General features: G+C 44.6%; 1 protein-coding gene across 1 annotated transcript in view; it reads left to right on the forward strand.

Annotated features, from left to right (window-relative positions):
- The first annotated feature begins 6641 nt into the window (after positions 1-6641).
- Positions 6642-21944, forward strand: part of LOC146046114 (ribosomal protein S6 kinase alpha-4-like) — an 82998-nt gene continuing 67695 nt past the window's right edge. The window contains exons 1-2 of the mRNA XM_083165306.1: positions 6642-7101; positions 21110-21181. Coding sequence (XP_083021432.1) covers positions 7053-7101; positions 21110-21181 — 121 coding nt within the window. The 5' untranslated portion in view covers positions 6642-7052. The remainder of the gene's footprint in view (positions 7102-21109; positions 21182-21944) is intronic.

Consider the following 21944-nt stretch of genomic DNA (forward strand, 5'->3'; position numbering starts at 1 on the left):
CTGGTATTTTTTGGTCACATGTGAGGCATTGCCGTACTCTGGAGAAATGGGGGCACAGATTTTGGGGTGCTTTGTCTCCTTCATTCCTTGTGAAAATGAAAAATTTTGAGCCAGAAGTACATTTTTGTGTAAAAAAATGTATTTTTTTCATTTTCACTGCCCAGTTGTACCAAAATTGATGAAACCCCTGGGGGTTTGAAATGTACACTATACCCCTAGATGAATTCCCTGAGGGGTGTAGTTTGCAAAATGGGGTCACTTGTGGGGGGGTTCCACTGTATTGGTAATGCAACATAGCACCCACCATTCATTCCACCAAAATCTGTGCTGCAAAATCCAAAAATCACTCCTTCCCTTCTGAGTCCTGCCATGCACCCAACTGGTATTTTTTGGTCACATGTGAGGCATTGCCGTACTCTGGAGAAATGGGGGCACAGATTTTGGGGTGCTTTGTCTCCTTCATTCCTTGTGAAAATGAAAAATTTTGAGCCAGAAGTACATTTTTGTGTAAAAAAATGTATTTTTTTCATTTTCACTGCCCAGTTGTACCAAAATTGATGAAACCCCTGGGGGTTTGAAATGTACACTATACCCCTAGATGAATTCCCTGAGGGGTGTAGTTTGCAAAATGGGGTCACTTGTGGGGGGGTTCCACTGTATTGGTAATGCAACATAGCACCCACCATTCATTCCACCAAAATCTGTGCTGCAAAATCCAAAAATCACTCCTTCCCTTCTGAGTCCTGCCATGCACCCAACTGGTATTTTTTGGTCACATGTGAGGCATTGCCGTACTCTGGAGAAATGGGGGCACAGATTTTGGGGTGCTTTGTCTCCTTCATTCCTTGTGAAAATGAAAAATTTTGAGCCAGAACTGCATGTTTGTGTAAAAAAATGTAATTTTCCATTTTCACATCCCAGTTGTACCAAAATTGGTGAAACCCCTGGGGGTTTGAAATGTACACTATACCCCTAGATGAATTCCCTGAGGGGTGTACTTTGCAAAATGGGGTGACTTGTGGGGGGGTTCCACTGTATTGGTGCTTTGGGAGTCTTGCTAATGCAACATAGCACCCACCATTCATTCCACCAAAATCTTTGCTGCAAAATCCAAAAATCACTCCTTCCCTTCTGAGTCCTGCCATGCACCCAACTGGTATTTTTTGGTCACATGTGAGGCATTGCCGTACTCGGGAGAAATTGGGGCACAGATTTTGGGGTGCTTTGTCTCCTTCATTCCTTGTGAAAATGAAAAATTTTGAGCCAGAACTGCATGTTTGTGTAAAAAAATGTAATTTTCCATTTTCACATCCCAGTTGTACCAAAATTGGTGAAACCCCTGGGGGTTTGAAATGTACACTATACCCCTAGATGAATTCCCTGAGGGGTGTACTTTGCAAAATGGGGTGACTTGTGGGGGGGTTCCACTGTATTGGTGCTTTGGGAGTCTTGCTAATGCAACATAGCACCCACCATTCATTCCACCAAAATCTTTGCTGCAAAATCCAAAAATCACTCCTTCCCTTCTAAGTCCTGCCATGCACCCAACTGGTATTTTTTGGTCACATGTGAGGCATTGCCGTACTCGGGAGAAATTGGGGCACAGATTTTGGGGTGCTTTGTCTCCTTCATTCCTTGTGAAAATGAAAAATTTTGAGCCAGAACTGCATGTTTGTGTAAAAAAATGTAATTTTCCATTTTCACATCCCAGTTGTACCAAAATTGGTGAAACCCCTGGGGGTTTGAAATGTACACTATACCCCTAGATGAATTCCCTGAGGGGTGTACTTTGCAAAATGGGGTGACTTGTGGGGGGGTTCCACTGTATTGGTGCTTTGGGAGTCTTGCTAATGCAACATAGCACCCACCATTCATTCCACCAAAATCTTTGCTGCAAAATCCCTAAATCACTCCTTCCCTTCTAAGTCCTGCCATGCACCCAACTGGTATTTTTTGGTCACATGTGAGGCATTGCCGTACTCGGGAGAAATTGGGGCACAGATTTTGGGGTGCTTTGTCTCCTTCATTCCTTGTGAAAATGAAAAATTTTGAGCCAGAACTGCATGTTTGTGTAAAAAAATGTAATTTTCCATTTTCACATCCCAGTTGTACCAAAATTGGTGAAACCCCTGGGGGTTTGAAATGTACACTATACCCCTAGATGAATTCCCTGAGGGGTGTACTTTGCAAAATGGGGTGACTTGTGGGGGGGTTCCACTGTATTGGTGCTTTGGGAGTCTTGCTAATGCAACATAGCACCCACCATTCATTCCACCAAAATCTTTGCTGCAAAATCCAAAAATCACTCCTTCCCTTCTAAGTCCTGCCATGCACCCAACTGGTATTTTTTGGTCACATGTGAGGCATTGCCGTACTCGGGAGAAATTGGGGCACAGATTTTGGGGTGCTTTGTCTCCTTCATTCCTTGTGAAAATGAAAAATTTTGAGCCAGAACTGCATGTTTGTGTAAAAAAATGTAATTTTCCATTTTCACATCCCAGTTGTACCAAAATTGGTGAAACCCCTGGGGGTTTGAAATGTACACTATACCCCTAGATGAATTCCCTGAGGGGTGTAGATTGCAAAATGGGGTGACTTGTGGGGGAGGTTCCTAACTTTTAGCACTTATGGTGCCTAGAAACCTACATGGTGCCTAAAAAAAAATCTCATAAAAAGGAGGCTCCAAAATCAAGTAGGTGCTCCTTCTATTATGAAGCCTGTGGTTTGGTCAACGTGCACACTAGGGCCACATATAGGATATTTTTGAAAACAAAAGAATTGGGGGAATCAATTTTTAGTCACATTTCTCTAGTAAAATCTACTGTATTCGTTAGAAAAATGTATTAAAATTGAAACTCTGCAAAAAAAAAGAAATTTTGAAATTTCACCTACACTTTGTTTTAATTCCTGTGAAACACCTAAAGGGTTAACAAACTTCCAAAATGCTGTTTTGAATACTGTGAGGGGTGCAGTTTTTGAAATGGCATCATTTATGGGGGTGTCTCACATACAAGTCCCTCAAAGTCACATCAGAACTGAACTGGTCCCTAAAAAAATCAGTGTTTGAAATTTTCATGAAAATTTGAGAATTTGCTATTCATATTGTAAGCCTCCTAGTGTCCAAAAAAATTAAAAGGAAGTTGAAATAATGATGGAAACATAAAGTAGACATATGGTCTATGTTAGTTATTAACTATTTTGAGTGGTATGATTATTTGTCTCACAAGCAGAAAATTTAACATTTTGCAAATTGCTAAATTTTCCATTTTTTCACGATATTTTGGTATTTTTCACAAAAAAACACAGACTGTATCGACGAAAATTTACCACTAACTTGAAGTACAATGTGTCACGAGAAAACAATCTCAAAATCACTGGGATAAGTAAAAGCAAAAAAAAGTTATCCCCACTTAAGTGAGACATGTCAGATTTGAAAAAAAGGGCTCTGTCATGAAGGCACAAACTGGCTCTGTCATGAAGGGGTTAATATCCATATTAATTAATTAAGTACTGCTATCTAAATGATAGCAGGCCGAATATATGAACAGTCACCATCATTACTAGTGTAAAGGTAATGAGGCTTTTCTGTGAACTGTTGTATCACTGCCTTTTGGCCCTTATTCAAACCTGATCGCAGTAAAAATTTGTTCTCAAAATAGGCAAAACAATGCTACACTGCAGGGGGGCAGATGTAACCTATTTTTTTAATGATTTTTTACCTTACTTTGATCAATTGGGTAATTTGTGTAGCACTTTGCACTTCCTGTATATACAGTAGGTATAAAAACCCTTACCAGACATTGGGCAAGTATTCCTTTGAAAAAATTGTCCTCTTTAGACAACGAAACGCATCAGGATACAGCCGTTTTATTCTCTTTCTGGACTCTATAGCAATTTGACTACAAACCCCGCTGGGACTATCAACCCCACCAATTGTCCGGGCCCATCCTCCTCCACTGGAACCAAGCAATCAGGACACCACCACCTGCTTAATCTTTGGGTTTCTTCTTCAACTGCCTGTTAAGCCTATCCCATTTAAGGACGACAAAAGGTACCATCACACAGTGCTAAGAACCATGAAAGGTTTATGGATACCCACCAATACAAGTTCCAGTAACAATATAAACAAGGAGGACATAAGCAGCTTTGGGACCGATAAGACACAAGTGGGAGATTCTAAGTATATCATTCCGTCCAGTATTTTAAATTTACCAATATTTGAATTGTTGGTCACCAATGATTTATTCATTATTATTTTAGACTGAATAATAAATATGTTATAATTTTGTGATACCCAATTGATCATTTTTATTATAATTCTTTTTATAATTTTTTTATTTTTCAAATATATTCTTTAGCGCTCCACTTATATTTTTTTGGGTCTCAGCAGACTCATGGTGGACAACATGGAATCTGCAAACCCGGCCTCCCAAAAATGGCAGCCTTCAGGAGACAGATGCTAGAGGTTCTTATAGATCCCTAGTGTCTGGGGAAGGCAGCGCGCCCAGTTCTACAAAGGAAAGCTGGTGCGCTTTGAGCATGAAACCCCCCTGGCAATGAGGTAAGGACAATTATAATTAATGTATGAGGTGGGGGCACTTTTGTATTGGCCTTGGGGAGTTGGAACCCTTAATCAGTCCCTGTTAGCTGGTGACAGGAATGGTTTTAGAGTTTAAAAAAGATCCCCCAAGCAACTGATCATATTCTTTTTTTAAATTCAATAATTTTTATTGATTTTGCATATAGAAATTAAACAAGACAACACACAAAAAGACACATCAGTATACAGGTGGTACGCGTCCAAATACAAGCGTAGTACAGTGCATATTCTACTTAATAACAAGAATGATGACTTTCTCCAGCACTAGACATACTTTTGTTTTCTCTGTATTTAGTTACATGAAAAGTGAGGATTTTGTCACCTCTTCATTTCTCTTGTCCCATTCTTGCAGCCCCCATTGGATACAATAAGTGAATCTTCTTTCATCTTTTTTGAGATGGCATTACGTGACTTCTTTCCTGCATAAGCGGAGAAAAGGGAGAGGTATTCTCTTGCCTAAAGGTCAATACGCACTGGGTGACTATGGCCAGCGTGTATGGACAGCGATGATGTCAATCACCACTGCGGGGAAAGAAGCTCAGTGCATACACACTGAGCGGCGCTGACGGAGGGGGGAGGACGGCGTTGCATAGCGCAGAGCTATGCAAAGCCGTCCTCAATGCCGCTCATCTGCTGGTATTCCCAGCAGATAAACGACTTTCCCGGCGATGATGCGGGAGCACGCAGCAGCCCTCACCGCTCATCGCCGGGCCATACACACTGGGCGGCTTTGAGCTGAAAGCCACTCAAACAGGCTGTTTTCAGCGGCTTTCAGCTCAAAGTCGCCCAGTGTGTATGGGCCTTTAGCCAGCTCCATGTTCCCTGCTCCGCTGTCTACTTCCAAATGCCTAGCCCTGAAAGGATCCTGTCCCTGCGAACTGCTGAGATACGTGCTGGGGGGACTGTGCATGCGCTGTTAGTGCTGACCCCACTACTGCTGGCAGTGCGGTGTGTAGCCCCATAGGCTACAATGTGCTACCACTATCTCAGAATGGCAGTAGCTGTGGAAGCCGATGCGATGCTGCCCAATATTAGTACATTGGGGAGCATGAAAGCCCCATAAAAAACTATGGGGAAAGTGGCTGCGAGCGGGGCAGGAGGGATTGCAGCAATTTTTGGAGATACATTTGGGGGATAATGAATGTTTGCGGCTAGCTCTCAAAAACAATTGTTATAGGGGCATTAGCTGCAAACATTCAATGGTAAATGGGCTCCATAGTATTTTGCAAATGCAAAAGATGTTTGAAATCACCAGCCACGATGACAGCCCTTCACCACAAGGGCTGTCCTGGTACTGAAAAAATATAAATACAAATATAAGTTGCAAAGGAAAAAAAAAAAATTGTACTGTTTTGCTATTTGTTCTTAAAGGGATGCAAAGACGAGGTCGACACATGAAAAAGGTCTACATGCATTAGTCCGACATTGTCAAAAGGTCAACATGATGAAATAGGTTGACATGAGTTTTTCACGATTTTTGTCTCTTCTTCAGAAAAAGGACATGTTCGTTCTTTATCTTTACCATTCCAGTGGACAAGGAGGGGGAATATAAAAGTGTTCCTAAAGAAAGGCGAGCGCAGCGAGTGTTTATGTGGGATGCAATTATAATCCCGGCGGTCGGAATTCCGCCGTTCAAAATCCCGACGCCAAAATCACAACACTTTCTCCCTCTGTGGATGTCCACGACACCCATAGAGGGAGAATAAATTAGTGTGCCGAGCATAGCGAGGCACCAGGCCCGCAAGGGGGGGATCCACATCCCCCCTTGTCGGGATGTCGGCGGGCGGGATTCTGGCGTCGGGATTTTGAGCGCCGGGATTCCGACCGCTGGGATTTTGTATCAAACCCGTTTATGCCAACCTATTTCAACATAGACACCAAAAAAGTGAAAACCCCATGTCGATTTTTTCCATATCGACCAACCAGTGGCGGTTTTACCTATAGTGCACACAGACGTATTGCATAACATAAGTCCTGCGCCTGTGTTACCCACCCTATTGCACGGCGGTATGTACAGTATGTACTAGCCCGATGGTGTACAGTACAGCGTATTGCGCAACACAACTCCTGCACCCGTATTAGCCACACATATTACATCCAACATTTACTAATGCACACGCAAGTTGTCACAACCCTCCATAGCATACACCAGTGGTAATAACACAAGTTGTGAGGGTGAAGAACAGTCAAAGCCTCTGTAACACAGACATTGCGACACACCCAATGCTGCACCACACACACACACAGGCTGAGTGTACATCACGTTACACAGGCAGCAGCCGCTGACACACACATGGTAACACCCTGCAGACAGTGCGCACAGCCGCCGCCGTACAGGAAGTTCCCCATCTGATTGTTGGGCCATTTTCCTCATACCATACACTGGAGTCAGGGACCCGGTGCGGACCGGAACAGGAGCAGCCACCGTACTCCGGGGACGGCGATACAGGACATGGGTGATCCTGACAGCACAGACCTCCACGCCAGCAACCCGATAAACGGTAACGCTGCCACAGCAAGCTCCCCAATATAGGAGTCAGCGTCGCTGGGGATATTGTGTCACACACTGCAACAATCTGTCCACAACGGGCTGCAGCAGCGCACTGTAACCACTGACTGCGGACCCCATGTTGTGCTGCTGAGCGCCCCTATGTATTTGTTTTTCTGTCACACTGCTGTCACTGATTGCGTAATGGGTGATGAGTTCATCAGTCTGACTGCTGCCTGTGTGTGACATGTGTGCCTCTGACCGTGACCACTGGGTGCTAGATGTGTGCCCGTGACCACTGGGTGCTAGATGTGTGCCCCTGACCGCTGTGTGCTAGATGCGTGCCTCGTTGTACTAGAGATGTGTGCCCCTGACCACTGGGTGCTAGAGATGTGTGCCCCTGACCACTGGGTGCTAGAGATGTGTGCCCCTGACCACTGGGTGCTAGAGATGTGTGCCCCTGACCACTGGGTGCTAGAGATGTGTGCCCCTGACCACTGATTGCTAGAGATGTGTGCCCCTGACCACTGATTGCTAGAGATGTGTGCCCCTGACCACTGATTGCCAGAGATGTGTGCCCCTGACCACTGATTGCTAGAGATGTGTGCCCCTGACCACTGATTGCTAGAGATGTGTGCCCCTGACCACTGATTGCTAGAGATGTGTGCCCCTGACCACTGATTGCTAGAGATGTGTGCCCCTGACCACTGATTGCTAGAGATGTGTGCCCCTGACCACTGGGTGCTAGATGTGTGCCTCTGGGTGCTAGAGATGTGTGCCCCTGAGCACTGATTGCTAGAGATGTGTGCCCCTGAGCACTGATTGCTAGAGATGTGTGCCCCTGAGCACTGATTGCTAGAGATGTGTGCCCCTGAGCACTGATTGCTAGAGATGTGTGCCCCTGACCACTGGGTGCTAGATGTGTGCCTCTGGGTGCTAGGGCAGGCGACAGGGGGGGTCATGGGGAACAAGTGTGATGGGCCCCAGAGCCTCCATGCCCCAACACGGCCACAGCCTGTTTTAGCTGGCCTGTCAGTGATCCTCACAGCCCGGCCGTCTACTGTGCACCATCTGTGTGTGTGTGAGTCTGACTGACTTACTGTGTGCCACTGCTGTCTACTGTGTGTGCGCCCTGCTGCTCGGCACTCAGCCATATACTCTGTGTGTGCATATGGCCTGGGGCACAGGCCCACAGACGTACCCGCTGCTGTGCCAGCAGCGGGTGGCTTCAGTCTCTGGCTCCTTTACTTGCCATTATTTTGTAAAAGTGACAGGCCAGCAGGAAGCAGCAGCCAGGAGCCAGGCCAGCAGGACTGAGAATGAGAGAAGTCCACACCTGAAAACAGGATATGGAGCAGCGAAAGGTTGAATGAGGCTCATCCAGAAGAGGGTTGTGTGGATTTGGAATTAGGTGGGGGGCCCCAGGAAATATCATTGTACAGGGCCCCAAGATTTCTGTTGCCGGCCCTGCCCGTGACCAGTGAGAATAATGTGCTATATGTGTGCCCCTGACCACCATGTAGGTTGTGTTATATGTGTAAGCACTGTGCGTGACACGTGTGTTCTCTGGGTGTCACCTGGCCACTATGTATATCATGTTATATGTATGTGCCACTAACCACTGTACGTGACATGTGCCACTGACTGCTGTGCGTGATGTCCCTCTCAGCATTATAGATAATGTCTGGGACAGTCACCATTTCCCCAGATGTATCCCTTGAATTGTACAGCGTAACTAACACATTTGGATAAACTCCACAGTGTCACTTGTGTTTGTGCTTATTAAGTACTTCTCCTCTGTTCTGAATGAAAGGATGAAGGTTCTGTATATACTGTATTATTATGCCAATATTGGGGGTTGAATGCTCATTAATGGCAACTATTGGGACATATTTAGGTGCAGGTAATCCATGGGAGAATACCCCTGATAATTCTGTTTAAATGTTAGCCACCATGGGCCTAATTCAAACCTGATCCCAGGACAAATTTGTTCTCAAAATGGTCAAAACCATGTGCACTAAACTGGGGAAAATGTAATATTTGCAGAGAGCGCTAAGCTGGGTACACACCTAAACATTTGTCTGACCAATCTGACGGGAACAAAAATCTGGGAAAATATGACCATCAACCATTTTCTCCCAAACATTGGAAAATAGACAAAAACGTTTGTTTAGATAAACTTGTTATGGGTTTAACCAATTTGTATCAATGAATGACCATTGTGTATTCCAGTGTTTGGGAAAAAATGTTCGATTCTCATATGCTCCAGCACATATGTTATACTTGCCCCATCCGCAGTACAACATGGTTTTGTCCAGTTGCTGTAAAAGCAGCCGTATGATCAGGTTTGAATTAGGCCCTATGAAATTGAGTTACCATTAGGGTGGCCAATCCTGGGATTGGGATCAACGAGGTTCCCAGTATTTGAATCCCGAGATTGGACCTTCCAATCCAAGGATTTGGATCTGCTCTGTGATGTTCGGGGGGACTCAGGAACACTCAGGAGTTCAGGCTTCCGAGCCACCCCTGAACATCCCCAAGACTGCCGTCTGGTCACTGCTGTGAATGGCAGGGGGGGCAGTGGCAGAGGAAACCCGGCAATCAGGGGTGGGCAGTCAGAACTGGCTGGCGGTGAGCAACAGGGAGGGGATGCCACTAAGTGCTGTGTTGGGTATTTCTGCAGCCTGACAAACCTGCCCCAGCAAAACCTACCACTCAACGGGTTAAAGGTGCTCACACACAGTACGATTCTTGTATGTGATTTGGACCTTTTTTTTAGTTCAAATCACACTGTGTTTATTTTGCCTTGCAATGCGTTGCACGCTCCCATGTAGTCCATATCGCAAAGGCAAAACAGTACATGGAGGCAAGTATTTTTGTTCTACGTCACATTGGGCCTTTTTCTAGTTCACTCTTTCTGACAAAATCCTTCTTAGATGGACAAAACCATGTGCACTGCAGGGGGGGCAGATGTAAAATGTGCAGAGAGAATTAGATTTGGGTGAGTTATTTTGTTTCTGTGCAGGGTAACTACTGGCTGCTTTATTTTTACACTGCATTATAGATCTCACTTTGAAGTAAAACCCCACCCAAATCTAATTCTCTATGCACAAGTAACATCTGCCCCACCTGCAGTGCACATGGTTTTGTCCATCTAAGAAGGATTTTCTCAGAAAGAGTGAAGTAGAATAAGGCCCATTGTGTCTAGTTCAAGTAGGACCCTGTGTAGGGAATCGCATGCGAAATGTAAATATTTAAATTACTTATTGTTTTGTAGTCCAAATCTTATGTATTCCGAATCTTTGTAGTTCAAATAGCACAGTGTATAAAGTTAAAATTGCATAGCACACATTGTATAGCCCAAATCGCACCTAGCACACATCTTACCATGTGTGGGCACCAAAAATCAATCCTGGATTCCAGTATTGAGTGTTTTTTATTCCTGATTTCCAGGATTAAAAAAATTGCCTTGGGATTGGCATCCCCAAAGCCCCTTTACACTATGCAATTTTGGCCCATTTACACCCGATTCCGATGGATCGGGTCAAGAAATCGTCTAAAACCTGCTGCCTGTCCGACTTCTGACTCTGATCCCCTCCCGGCAGTGGAGAAAAGGGGTTGCATGCGATCCAGCTACACGAGACCTCAAGGGGCATCAAATTACCATACACTGCTGCGAGACAGATTTGAAAAGTTAACAAAATTAATACTTTTCATACTCCAGTATACTCTGCTGTAGAAATGATTACAATACAAAAAAGATATTTAGGTACTTATATGCTAGTTGGGCGCCCACTTTTGTTTAGTACGCGCATACCCCCACTATACATGTCAGCATGGAGTTGATTTTATATAGTGTGGTGAGTGCAGCGAGCCACCGAGCCCAAAGCATGGCGAGTGTGGCGAGCCCCACGGAAAACTGAGCAAATAGCTTAGTGGGCGCCCAACTAACATATAAGTACCAATATTTATAAACTAGTAAGCCCACATGAAGCAAAAGCTTTGAAAGCTAGTAGATGTAGTTTCACTTGCTGCCATTAGATGAGGTGAACGGTGTAGGAATTACAACGGTATATGTGCCTCCCACTTTTTAAGAGTCCAAAAGTAATGGGACAATCGACTCAAAAGCTGTTTTCTGGACAGGTGTGGGTTATTCCTTTGTTTATTTATTCATTAATTAAGCAGGTCAAAGGTCAGCAGTTGATTCCAGGTGTGAAAATTGCATTTCAAAACAAACCCATCAGAGAGATAGCAAAAACATTAGGTGTGGCCAAATTCAACTGTTTGGAACATTCTTAAAAAGAGAGAACGCACCGTAGAGCTCAGCAACACCAAAAGACCCAGAAGACAATGGAATCAACTATGGTGAATGACAGAATAATTATTTCCCTGGTGAAGAAAAATCCCTTCATGACATTTGGCCAGATGAAGAACACTCTCCAGGAGGTAGGTGTATATGTGTCAAATCCCACAATCAAGAGAAGACTTCACAAGGCTGAATATAGAGGGTTCACCACAAGATGTAAACCATTGGTGAGCCTCAAAAACAGGAAGACCAGATTAGAGTTTGCCAAACAACATCTAAAAAAGCCTTTACAGTTCTGGAACAACATCCTATGGATAATGTGACTGCTGACAAAAGCAGCAGGATGAATTCTGAAGTGTTTCGGGCAATATTATCTGCTCATATTCAGTCAAATGCTTCAGAACTCATTGGATGGTGCTTCACGGACAATTACCCGAAGTATACTGCAAAAACAACCAAAGATTTTCCTTTTTAAGGCAAATAAGTGGAATGTTATGCAATGGCCAGGGGAGTCACCTGACCTGAATCCGATTGAGCATGCATTTCCCTGAAGGCAAAACTGAAGGAAAAATGACCCAAGAACAAGCAGGAACTGAAGACATTTGCAGTAGAGGCCTGGCCAGGGATAAAACGCAGCATCTAGTTCAGGCTGTAATTGACTGCAAAGGATTTGCAATAATGTGAAAATTTGATTTAGAATTTAGTTTCTCCCATTACTTTTGGAACCTTAAAAAGTAGGTAGCACATATAGCAACCATTGTAATTCCTACACCGTTCACCTGATTTGGATGTAAATACCGTCAAATTAAAGCTGAACATCTGCAGTTAAAGCACACCTTGTTTGTTTCACTTCAAATCCATTGTGGTGGTGTATAGAGCCCAAAATATGAGAATTGAGTCAATGTCCCAATATTTATGGACCTGACTGTATATAGATGATTAGAATGCCAATAGTAATGAGAATGCCAACTGCTGGCATCCCGATCATAACTATGCCAGGGCAGGTTAGCATAAGCCATTGGCTGGGTGGGGTGGGGGGTATGATTGGGGTTAGGCTGTAGGAATGGATGGTTAGGAGAGTGCAGCACAGGGAAGAATACTTAGCCGATCCCCCTTGGGATTTCCTGCATCGGGATGCCAGTGCAATAAACAGCATCCCATTCTAGTGTTCATTCTAGCACCTGCCATATTTGAAAACCCATGCAGTTCCTCTTGCCTGTCTGGAGTGTCACTGTCTGCTGTGGTGTTTCTAGCAGCGGTCTGGTTTGTATATCAGTGCTGATATACAGACCACACTGTGCTAGAAGCACTACAGCAGACAGCGACACCCCAGGCAGGGAAGAGGAACTGCATGGGTTTTCAAATATGGCGGGTGCTAGAATGAACACCACATTCATATGTGGTGCTTCATTGAACTTGACATATTTGACACTGCTCAGCAACTGAATAGAAAATCAGAACTTTATCTGAAATATCTTCAGTACGTTACGCTCCAACAAGTAATGCAAAATTTGGATAAACATAAATTAGCTTTAATTACCAGCTCTGGCACATGACCTAGTTGTAAAATAAATAAACTAAATCCCCTTACTTGTTCTCCCCTCTGTATTATACAGGCAGCTCTACCACTTACACCTAATCTTCTACACATTTCCCTTAAGCACAGTAGTACGAAGCCCCAGAATTCCACGTTCTGCCTGTTATGCCCTCCGGTTCCTCTTGCCAAAAAATACCCCACATGCCCTTATGTCCGACTTGCACTTCAATGCTCCTCATATGTCAGTCATATGCCCCACCCCTTATTGGGATACCAGTAACTACAAACCACTAATAAAAGCCTAATAACCACTAATTAATGAAAAGAAACTACATCATATTACACATGGATACCACCTTGACCCAAAAAGTGAATGTGATTTTTTATACAAAGCCTGTAAAATGACAGTTGAAGATGACTGGTTAGTACTTTATCTCTCTCCATGCTTTTATTAGCCCCCCCCCCCTCTCGTTAATCAGGTTTTCCCCTCAAAGAAAAGTGCGAGATAATGTGCTGCCATGGTGTTACTTGCACGTCCACATGGTACCAGTCCCATTCCCTCATGTCCTCAGCTGGCCACTGAAGCATACAGGTCTCGCACATAACAGGACATTCTCAAGGAATGAATCATGTGTATGTCTCCAACTGGTTCCATGTTGGAGCCTGCTAATTTTCTGTGCTGCCTTCAACAGGTCACACCCCAGTTCTACAGTGAGCTATAGATGGGTGTGGTCATACATACATTTTTAATACTGTTCAGTGTTTTTTGACTTGGGTATAAATGGTTGCAAATTAAGGGCACCTAATTTTATTGGTAGCGGCATTTGGCCTTCTTCTAGGTTCACCATTACTCCCTGGGTGTGCCCAGCACTACCAGAGATTCTGGGCTGCCCCAGGCTAGCAGGAATGCTAGAAAAGTGTGAATACTGTAAGCATTATGTACCAAGCATAGTGGTTGCACTGTGAGTGCAGGGTACATACTGTGTGCCCAGTGATAGGGCTGCAATATACACATGCCCAGTTAAGAAGCTGCACGTTATACGCGCTATAGATGTCCCGGTACTTGTTTCCTAGCAGGGCGCCCAGTACGCTGTAAGTGTACAGGGCTATTCTCCGTAGCAAAATCGCATTGCATCTCATGGGCCATTATAGTGCCATGCGATGCGATTTTTTTAAATGTCATTTATTCACTGCTCTGTTGGCCCTAGGGGATTGCATTGCACCTCCCGAAAAATTGCATGAGATTTTATAGGGTGCGATGCCATGCCATTAGCTATACACTTGTATGACATACAATGACATTCACTGACCCCCCCACTATCCACGCCACCCCGAGGCGTCCCAACCTTTTCATACCCCCAACCGCAGCGAGCCACCGAGCCTGAAGCGTGGCGAGCGGACGCAGATTAATTTACATGTATTCCGTGTCCCCTCACCACGCTTAGGGCTCGGTGGTTTACTGCGCTCGTCACACTATATAAAAGCAACTCGACGCCGACGTGAACAGTGGGGGTATGAAAAGGTCGGGAGGACGCGTTCCGCCACCCCTCGCGGGACTCACTGCGCTTACCACGCTTCGGGGTAGTGTGGATAATGGGGGGTCAGTGAAACCTCATTGTATGTCATACAAGTGTATAGCGCATGGCATGGCACCCTATAAAATCTCATGCAATTTTTCGGGAGGTGTAATGCAATGCAATCCTCTAAGGCAGTGGTTCCCAACCTGGGGTAATAGTACCCCTGGGGGTACTCTGCAGACCAGTTGGGGGTACTTGAAAATAATATTGGTAATGGCGGAAGAAGTCTCCAGGATAAGTCTCCCACTGCCATGGAGACGAATCACGTTACATCACTTCCGGTTCTGTCTGCATCGTCATTAGCGTCTTCTCATGTGTTTACCTGATCAGCAATCCACTGAGAGCTACCTGCGCTGCCACAGGTGGAGGAAGCAGTGGCATTAATCTTACAGGTGTTAGCAGGAACCCTGGAGACAGTACACAGCCAGCGGCCAGACACAGAGGGACTCAATTCCTGACCACACACTACTCCTTTAATATAAGGACACACATACCGCTCACTTCCACTCCATTTGTAAGTACTGTGGATAGTTCAAATTGAGAGGAGGGGGTACTTATAAATGAAAAGCTTAATCAAGGGGTATGAGAGAGGAAAAATTTTGGGAACCACTGCTCTAAGGCCAACAGAGCAGTAAATAAATTACATTAAAAAATCGCATTGCATTGCATCGCACTATAATGGCCCATAAAATTTTGCTACGGTAGCGTACAAAAGAAAACTGGGCGCCCTGCTAGGAAACAAGTACCCAGTGGTATGTGGCACATGGGTATTTGGGGAAACCTGGTGGTGTCTGGTACATGATGCAGATGTCTGCTGCTGTTTAGCACATGGGAATTTGGGAATGCCTGGTGCAGCCTGTCACTCAGTGTTGAAGCGCAGTGTTATGGAATTTGAGCACTAGAGTGCTCATACACCACTGCACATGCACACGTTGTTGGAAAAATGGCCACCATGCCATTTTTTTCCTCGATTTCAGCAGTACTTCTGCTGCCCCTGTAAATATTACAAAAATGGGCGCGGTGTGGGCCTCGCTGGGCTCAGGGACCTGCGGACACAATTTATTGATTACGTTATTTATATAGCGCACACATATTCTGCAGCACTTTACAGAGAATAGTTGAACATTCACATCAGGCCCTGCCCCAGTGGAGCTTACAATCTATATTCCTTTCCACATGTACACGCACACACAGACATTCTAGGGTTAATTTTGTTAAGAGCCAATTAACCTACCAGTATATTTTTGGGATTGTGGGAGGAAACGGGAGTACCCGTAGGAAACCTACACAAGTAAGGGGAGAATAAACAAACTCCGCACAGTTAGGGCTATGGTGGGAATTGACCCATGAACTCAGCGCTGCGAGGCAGTAATGCTAACCATTACACCATCCTGTATGAGCCATGTGCACTGCAGGTGGGGCAGATTTAACATGTGCAGAGAGAGTTAGATTTGGGTGAGTTATTTTGTTTCTGTGCAGGGTAAATACTGGCTGCATTATTTTTACACTGCAATTTAGATTTCAATTTCAACACACCCCACCCAAATCTAACTCTCTCTGCACATGTTACATATGCCCCACCTGCAGTGCGCATGGGTTTGCCCATTTTCCAAACAAATTTGTACTGCAATCAGATCTGAATAAGGGCCCTTTGGCTTTGGGTTGTCATAACAGTGGCAATATATAATAGTATCATAGCTATAAAAGAAGATGTCTACTAGTAAACCCGCTTGAAGCAAATCCTTTGAAAGCTAGTTAGGCAGTTGAAAGGTGTGTTAAGAATCAATTCATAATATATAGTAGAAAAGGACTGCATGGTAAAAAGCTTGGCCCGATTTGACCCAATTCCAGGGTAATGGGCAGAGGAATCGGATGAAATTGGACCAACTCTTATTTGGAGATCGGACATGCTGCGCATAAGATCATATGTGCAGCTGCCAGCGGCACATCACGGGGGCTTTTTTTAGATCATTCCCCTGTGCCCATAGGCCCACATTATAAAAATAACTTGGCAATAGACCCTCCATTGGCAGTGGACCCCCCACAGTGGTCTTAAATCCTAACCGTGCCCCACCCCATACCCATAGTAGTAAAATGTAATAAATCCCCCCTTTCCCACATACAGAGAAGTTCTCCCATTGGAGTTCAGTATCTTTTCTTGGGACAGCAGGATTTATTTTCAGACCTCCTTGTAAATTTTTGTCTCAGATTCTCAGCACTGGAATCCCCTTTAGATTATTATCTAGAGTCATATACACAGTGGTCAGCTTCCTGGTGCCAAAGGGTCATACTTTCTTGTATAGTCTGTTACCCAAGAGATATTGGTCATTGTATGGTTGGTTCATTCCAAGTCATCAAGAGGTTTCTGTCATGACTTTGATTTTTTTGATCTTTATGTGTCAGGCCATTATTGAAGACCATTTCCTTGCACTCTTTTATATCTTAGAGATTCAATTACAGTATCTTATTCTCTGAGGTCTTGTTGGTGCTATATATTTAACTTTCAAGGGCCCTATTTCCAGTTTTATGTTGTCCCCAACCCCATGGCTTTGGACTAGTATTTGGTTCCTAATTCTTCACCAAAATCCCCCTCTCCATGGCATTGCTGTTGAAATACCAGCAGGATGCGGTTATTGCATACCTAGATGACATTGAGATGGAGACCAACATTAAAGATCTTGAGAGTTTACGTCTTGAGACCCATAGTTGCATTGGAAGAGGCTCGAGTAGTGTTTTACCCACATAAAACTCTGTTGTGTCTTGCCACGGACAATCTTATTCCCTCAAATTGGTAATCTTTCCTCCTATTTTCTAACTATTCTGCACAATGATGTTCCTTGCACTGCACTTTCTGTATCTCTCTTTGTCCTGCAAGCACTGTCCTACTATCTCAAATGGTGGTTGACTATGTTTTGGTGAATGGATCAGTACCATCTGTTTTACCTTTCTTTGTCCTCATTTGGCACCAAGGTCCATTACTGGGTCTCCAATTTCCTCTACTATGCCCAGGAAAGCGGTCTCCTCCGGCGAAAACTCTTACAATACGCATGCGGAAGCTTAGTATGTTTGACTTACCTTTGCATACCTGGACACCTCTCCTTTAAAGTCCGGTCATCATCGTAAAAATGACCAATGCAACTGTGGTTGTTTATTTTAACCATCAGAGGTACAACCTATTGCACTGCCTGGTCTCATGCCTGCTTCTCACAGAAGTGCTGATGGTCTCATTCCAGTTTCACCGAGCAGCAATGTTGATGTCTATAATTCTGTGGAAGGTCAGTCTGGAAGGGTGTCAGTCACTCTACTTTGCCCCGATTAGCATAGGTGGTCCAGATATCGTATACTAGAAAACAAACTTGAACTGTCAGTGTTACATTTCTAATTGTTGTCTCATTCATACCTATTTTCTTTTTGCAGCCCTGCAATCAATTAGCCCACACCCCGCCTGAGTGGGATCCCGCCCATGTGCATGGCTGCAGTGCAAAGAGGGGAAATTCTTTTTTGTAATCACTCGCCATTAAAATAATTCTCCAGCATGGCGTCTTAATCGGTGCTGCGTTGGCCGTTGGATGATTGAGGCCACTGATGATGTCAGCGGCCCTCCCTCCCAACAGCTGGGCCCTCACTGTGATCAGGGCTTAATCAGCCCCACAGGCACTACCCGCTCAGCACAGCCTGCAAAGCAGGTAGGCGCCGGCCCTTAGAGGCGCTTCCTCCCCTCCTTCAATACTGTAGCTCCAGGCTGCCAGCTGCCACAGCCTGCGTGTCAAAGTATGACATGCAGCGGCACCGGCAGCAGGCTTAGCCCACCTGAGAAGTAGCCGGACGGAAGCTCCCCACAGCAGGGCCGCATGTCCCAAGTCCTGCTGAGTGACTCTGCCCGCCTCCTGTCCGGCGGACCTTGTTGGATCACAGTGCCGGCACTGGGAGACCTTGCGATTCCCTTCCGGAGTGTGAAGCAGGGCAGGTGAGGTGACATAATGACGCTCTCGCCGCACACACATGCCTTCAGGAGGAAGTGCCGGCAGGCGGTTTTTAATGAAGGATAACTCCGAGGCGCGGGACACAGTGCGGGAGCCAGTATACATAGTCAGAGAGGCCATGCTTGCAGGCACTGTTGTGTGACAGTGTGTATAACAAAGGTACATGCCACTGTAAATAACATGGTAATTACCCAGGGCCAGAATAGTGGTCCACTATACTAGTTCCTGTGGCCTTCCCCCTACGTGAGAGGCACCATCTGTATCAATACAGACTTGGCAGCTGGCACAACTCTAGGCATTATATGCAAACAATACAATGGTTGGCATTATGGCTAAGGGGTGCTACTTTGGGCATTATGTGTAACTGTCCCTACTCTGGGCATTATGCATAAGCAGCGCTTCCCTGGCCATTATACATAAGCAGGGCTACTCTGGGCATTATGCGTAAGCGACTTTACTGTGGGCATTATGCATAATTGTCGCTACTCTGGGCACTACGTGTAAGTGCCACTGCTGTATGCCTTTTACGTAAGCAATGCTATTCTGGGCATTATGCATAATTGTCGCTACTCTGGGCATTATGTGAAAGCTGTGCTACTGTGGACATTATGCATAAACATCGCTATTGTTGGCATTATGCATATGTGGCGCTACAGTGGGTATTATTTGTAATCGCACTATTGTTGGCACTATGTGTATGCAGCACTACTGTGGGTATAATTTGTAAGCGGCATTACTGTTTTTGTTATGTGTGAGTGGCATCACTGTGCATTTTGTGTATGGGGCACTACTCTGGGCATTATGTATAAGTGGCATTATTGTGTGCAATACTTGTAACCTGCATTCCTCTAGTCTCGGCATTCTGTGTAAGCAACTATACTGGGGGCATTATATGTAACCTGCATTACTTTTAGCATTATGTGTATATAATGCCCGAAACTAATGTGTTGTATAGTTTTGGGGCCTCACAGCACTGAGGTCATGGGTTTGAATCCCACCATGGCCCTAACTGTGCGGAGTTTGTATATTCTCCCCGTACTTGCGTGGGTAACCCTAGAATATGTACATGTGGTAGGGAATATAGATTGAAACATAGAATTTGACGGCAGATAAGAACCACTTGGCCCATCTAGTCTGCCCCTTTTTTAAACATGTTACCTCAAACCATATTTGATCCTTATTTTTTTGTAAGGATATCAATATGCCTATCCCAAGCATGTTTACATTGTTCTACTGTATTTGCCTCTACCATCTCTAATGAGAGGCTATTCCACTTATCCACTACCTTTTCCTCAAATTTCCCCTGAATCTTCCTCTCTCTAGTTTCAGTGCATGTCCTTGTGTTCTGTTGCTCCTCTTCCTGTGAAGAATGTCTCCCACCTGTACCTTGTAAAAACCTTTGATATATTTGAAAGTTTCTATCATGTCCCCCCTTTCCATTCTCTGCTCTAAACTATACATATTAAGATATTTTAGTCTTTCCTGGTACCTTTTGTGATGTAGGCCATGTACCATTTTAGTTGCCCTTCTTTGTACAGTCTCTAATGTATTTATATGCTTCTGGAGATATGGCCTCTAGAACTGAACACAGTACTCTAGATGAGGTCGTACCAATGACCTGTACAGTGGCATTATTACTTCTTTCTTTCTACTGCTGATACCTCTCCCTATGCAACCAAGCATCTGACTTGCCTTCTTCATTGCTTTGTTACATTGCCTACCTGCCTTTAAGTCCCCTAAAATAGTGACACCTAGATCCCTCTCTTCTTCAGTAGTTTCCATTATAGCGCCATTTATACTATATTTAGTCTTTGTATTTTTGAGACCCAAGTGCATGATTTTGCAATTTTTTGGCCTCCCTCAAGAAGATTTCCACTCTCTGGGGGGTATTCAATGCTGTGGGCGAGCAGCGACAGCGAGCAGAGAATCCTGCTCGCTGTCACCACTCACCCTGTCAGTATTCAACGCACAACCCCCCCCCCCCCAAACGCCAATTCCCCCTCGTTCCATTTTTTGAGCAAGGGGGAATTGGTGTATGCGGCTCCAGAACCAGCGAGACTCGCGGCTATATACAGCGAGTTTTCTGCATTAGCTGCAGGTCTTGCTGTTTTGGGGGAATTCTTGCCGTCCTGTGGCGGCGAGGATTTCCCCAGAAGATTAAATAGAGCGAGCGGGGGTTAAACAGCGAGGTTTTCTGCAATCCTCACTGTTTAATGCCTTCGCTGGCCGCATTGAATACCTGCCACTGTCTTTACTCTTCTTACTCCACTTTTTTTTTTTTCTCCTTTCACTTATATACCTAAAAAAAAAGTTTACCCCCTTTTACCCACTGACGGCCATTTTCTCCTCAGCATGTGCTTTTGCACATCTGATTACCTTCTTAGCCTCCTTCTGTCTAACAAGATACACCTCTTTGTCTTCATTATTTTGCACCTGCTTATATTACCTAAGCATTCCCTATATTGGGTCATTTGGCTAATATCAGCTGGGGTAGCCTGTGTGGCCAGCATATTAATGTTAATTATAGCCTCCTTAATTGATGGAAGGTTTGTGAGGGTAACATACAATGTCTGTTTTAAGGTAAAAATGATTATTATTATTTTTATTTCACACAACAGTGAATCTGACAGGACATGAAGACAAAGTTGGGATGGAAGACTTTGAGCTCCTAAAGATTTTAGGAACTGGAGGTAAGAACTGACAAACACATCTCTCTCCATTATTACAGTGGCCAACAAGTAAAATGATATTTATTAATAGTACATACAATCCATCTAGAGATTGTATTTCCCATGAGCTAAATGCACCATGTTTATGTATTTTTGTTTCTCTAGTCCCATTCCAATTAATGCCAGTAACCTGTCATTCATTTTAATATACTCTCAAGCTGAGGGAGAAGGTCTGGGTGGGTGGATGTATCTATTTTCTATTCTTTTGTTTGCAAAAGGATGTAATTCAATCTTTGAGGTAGAGGCTACAAGTGAATAATTCTGCTTGTTGTTCATTTGAATATACATTGAGTAAAATGTCAACAGAACACATATAGATGACCAGTGGTGGGAATGCGAGCGGTCAGAATACTGATGGAAGGAATCCTGAGACGGGTCATATAGGTATACATACGCTTCATCCGTCCCCCCCCCTGTAGTGCCTTACCCTGACCTCCATACCCTGCCACCTAAACCTAACACCTCCACTTTTAAGTGCATAACTCTCCCTCCCCCGCAGTCTTAACCCTAAATCCCTCAACTTACGCCTGACCCGCCTCAGCATCCCAGTAGTCAGAATTCTAATTGATGTTGGAATTCTGGTAGTTGGGAAGGGTATGGATCGTTGGGTAGATAGCAAGTAGGTCGACACCACTAGGTCGACATGCAGGAAGGTCAACATGGGTTAGGTAGACAGGGTCATTAGATCGACATGGGGAAGGTCGACGTTGGGTTTTTCACTTTT

This window comes from Crinia signifera, chromosome 11 (assembly GCF_055691185.1).
Source record: "Crinia signifera chromosome 11, ASM5569118v1, whole genome shotgun sequence".
Taxonomy (NCBI): Eukaryota; Metazoa; Chordata; class Amphibia; order Anura; family Myobatrachidae; genus Crinia; species Crinia signifera.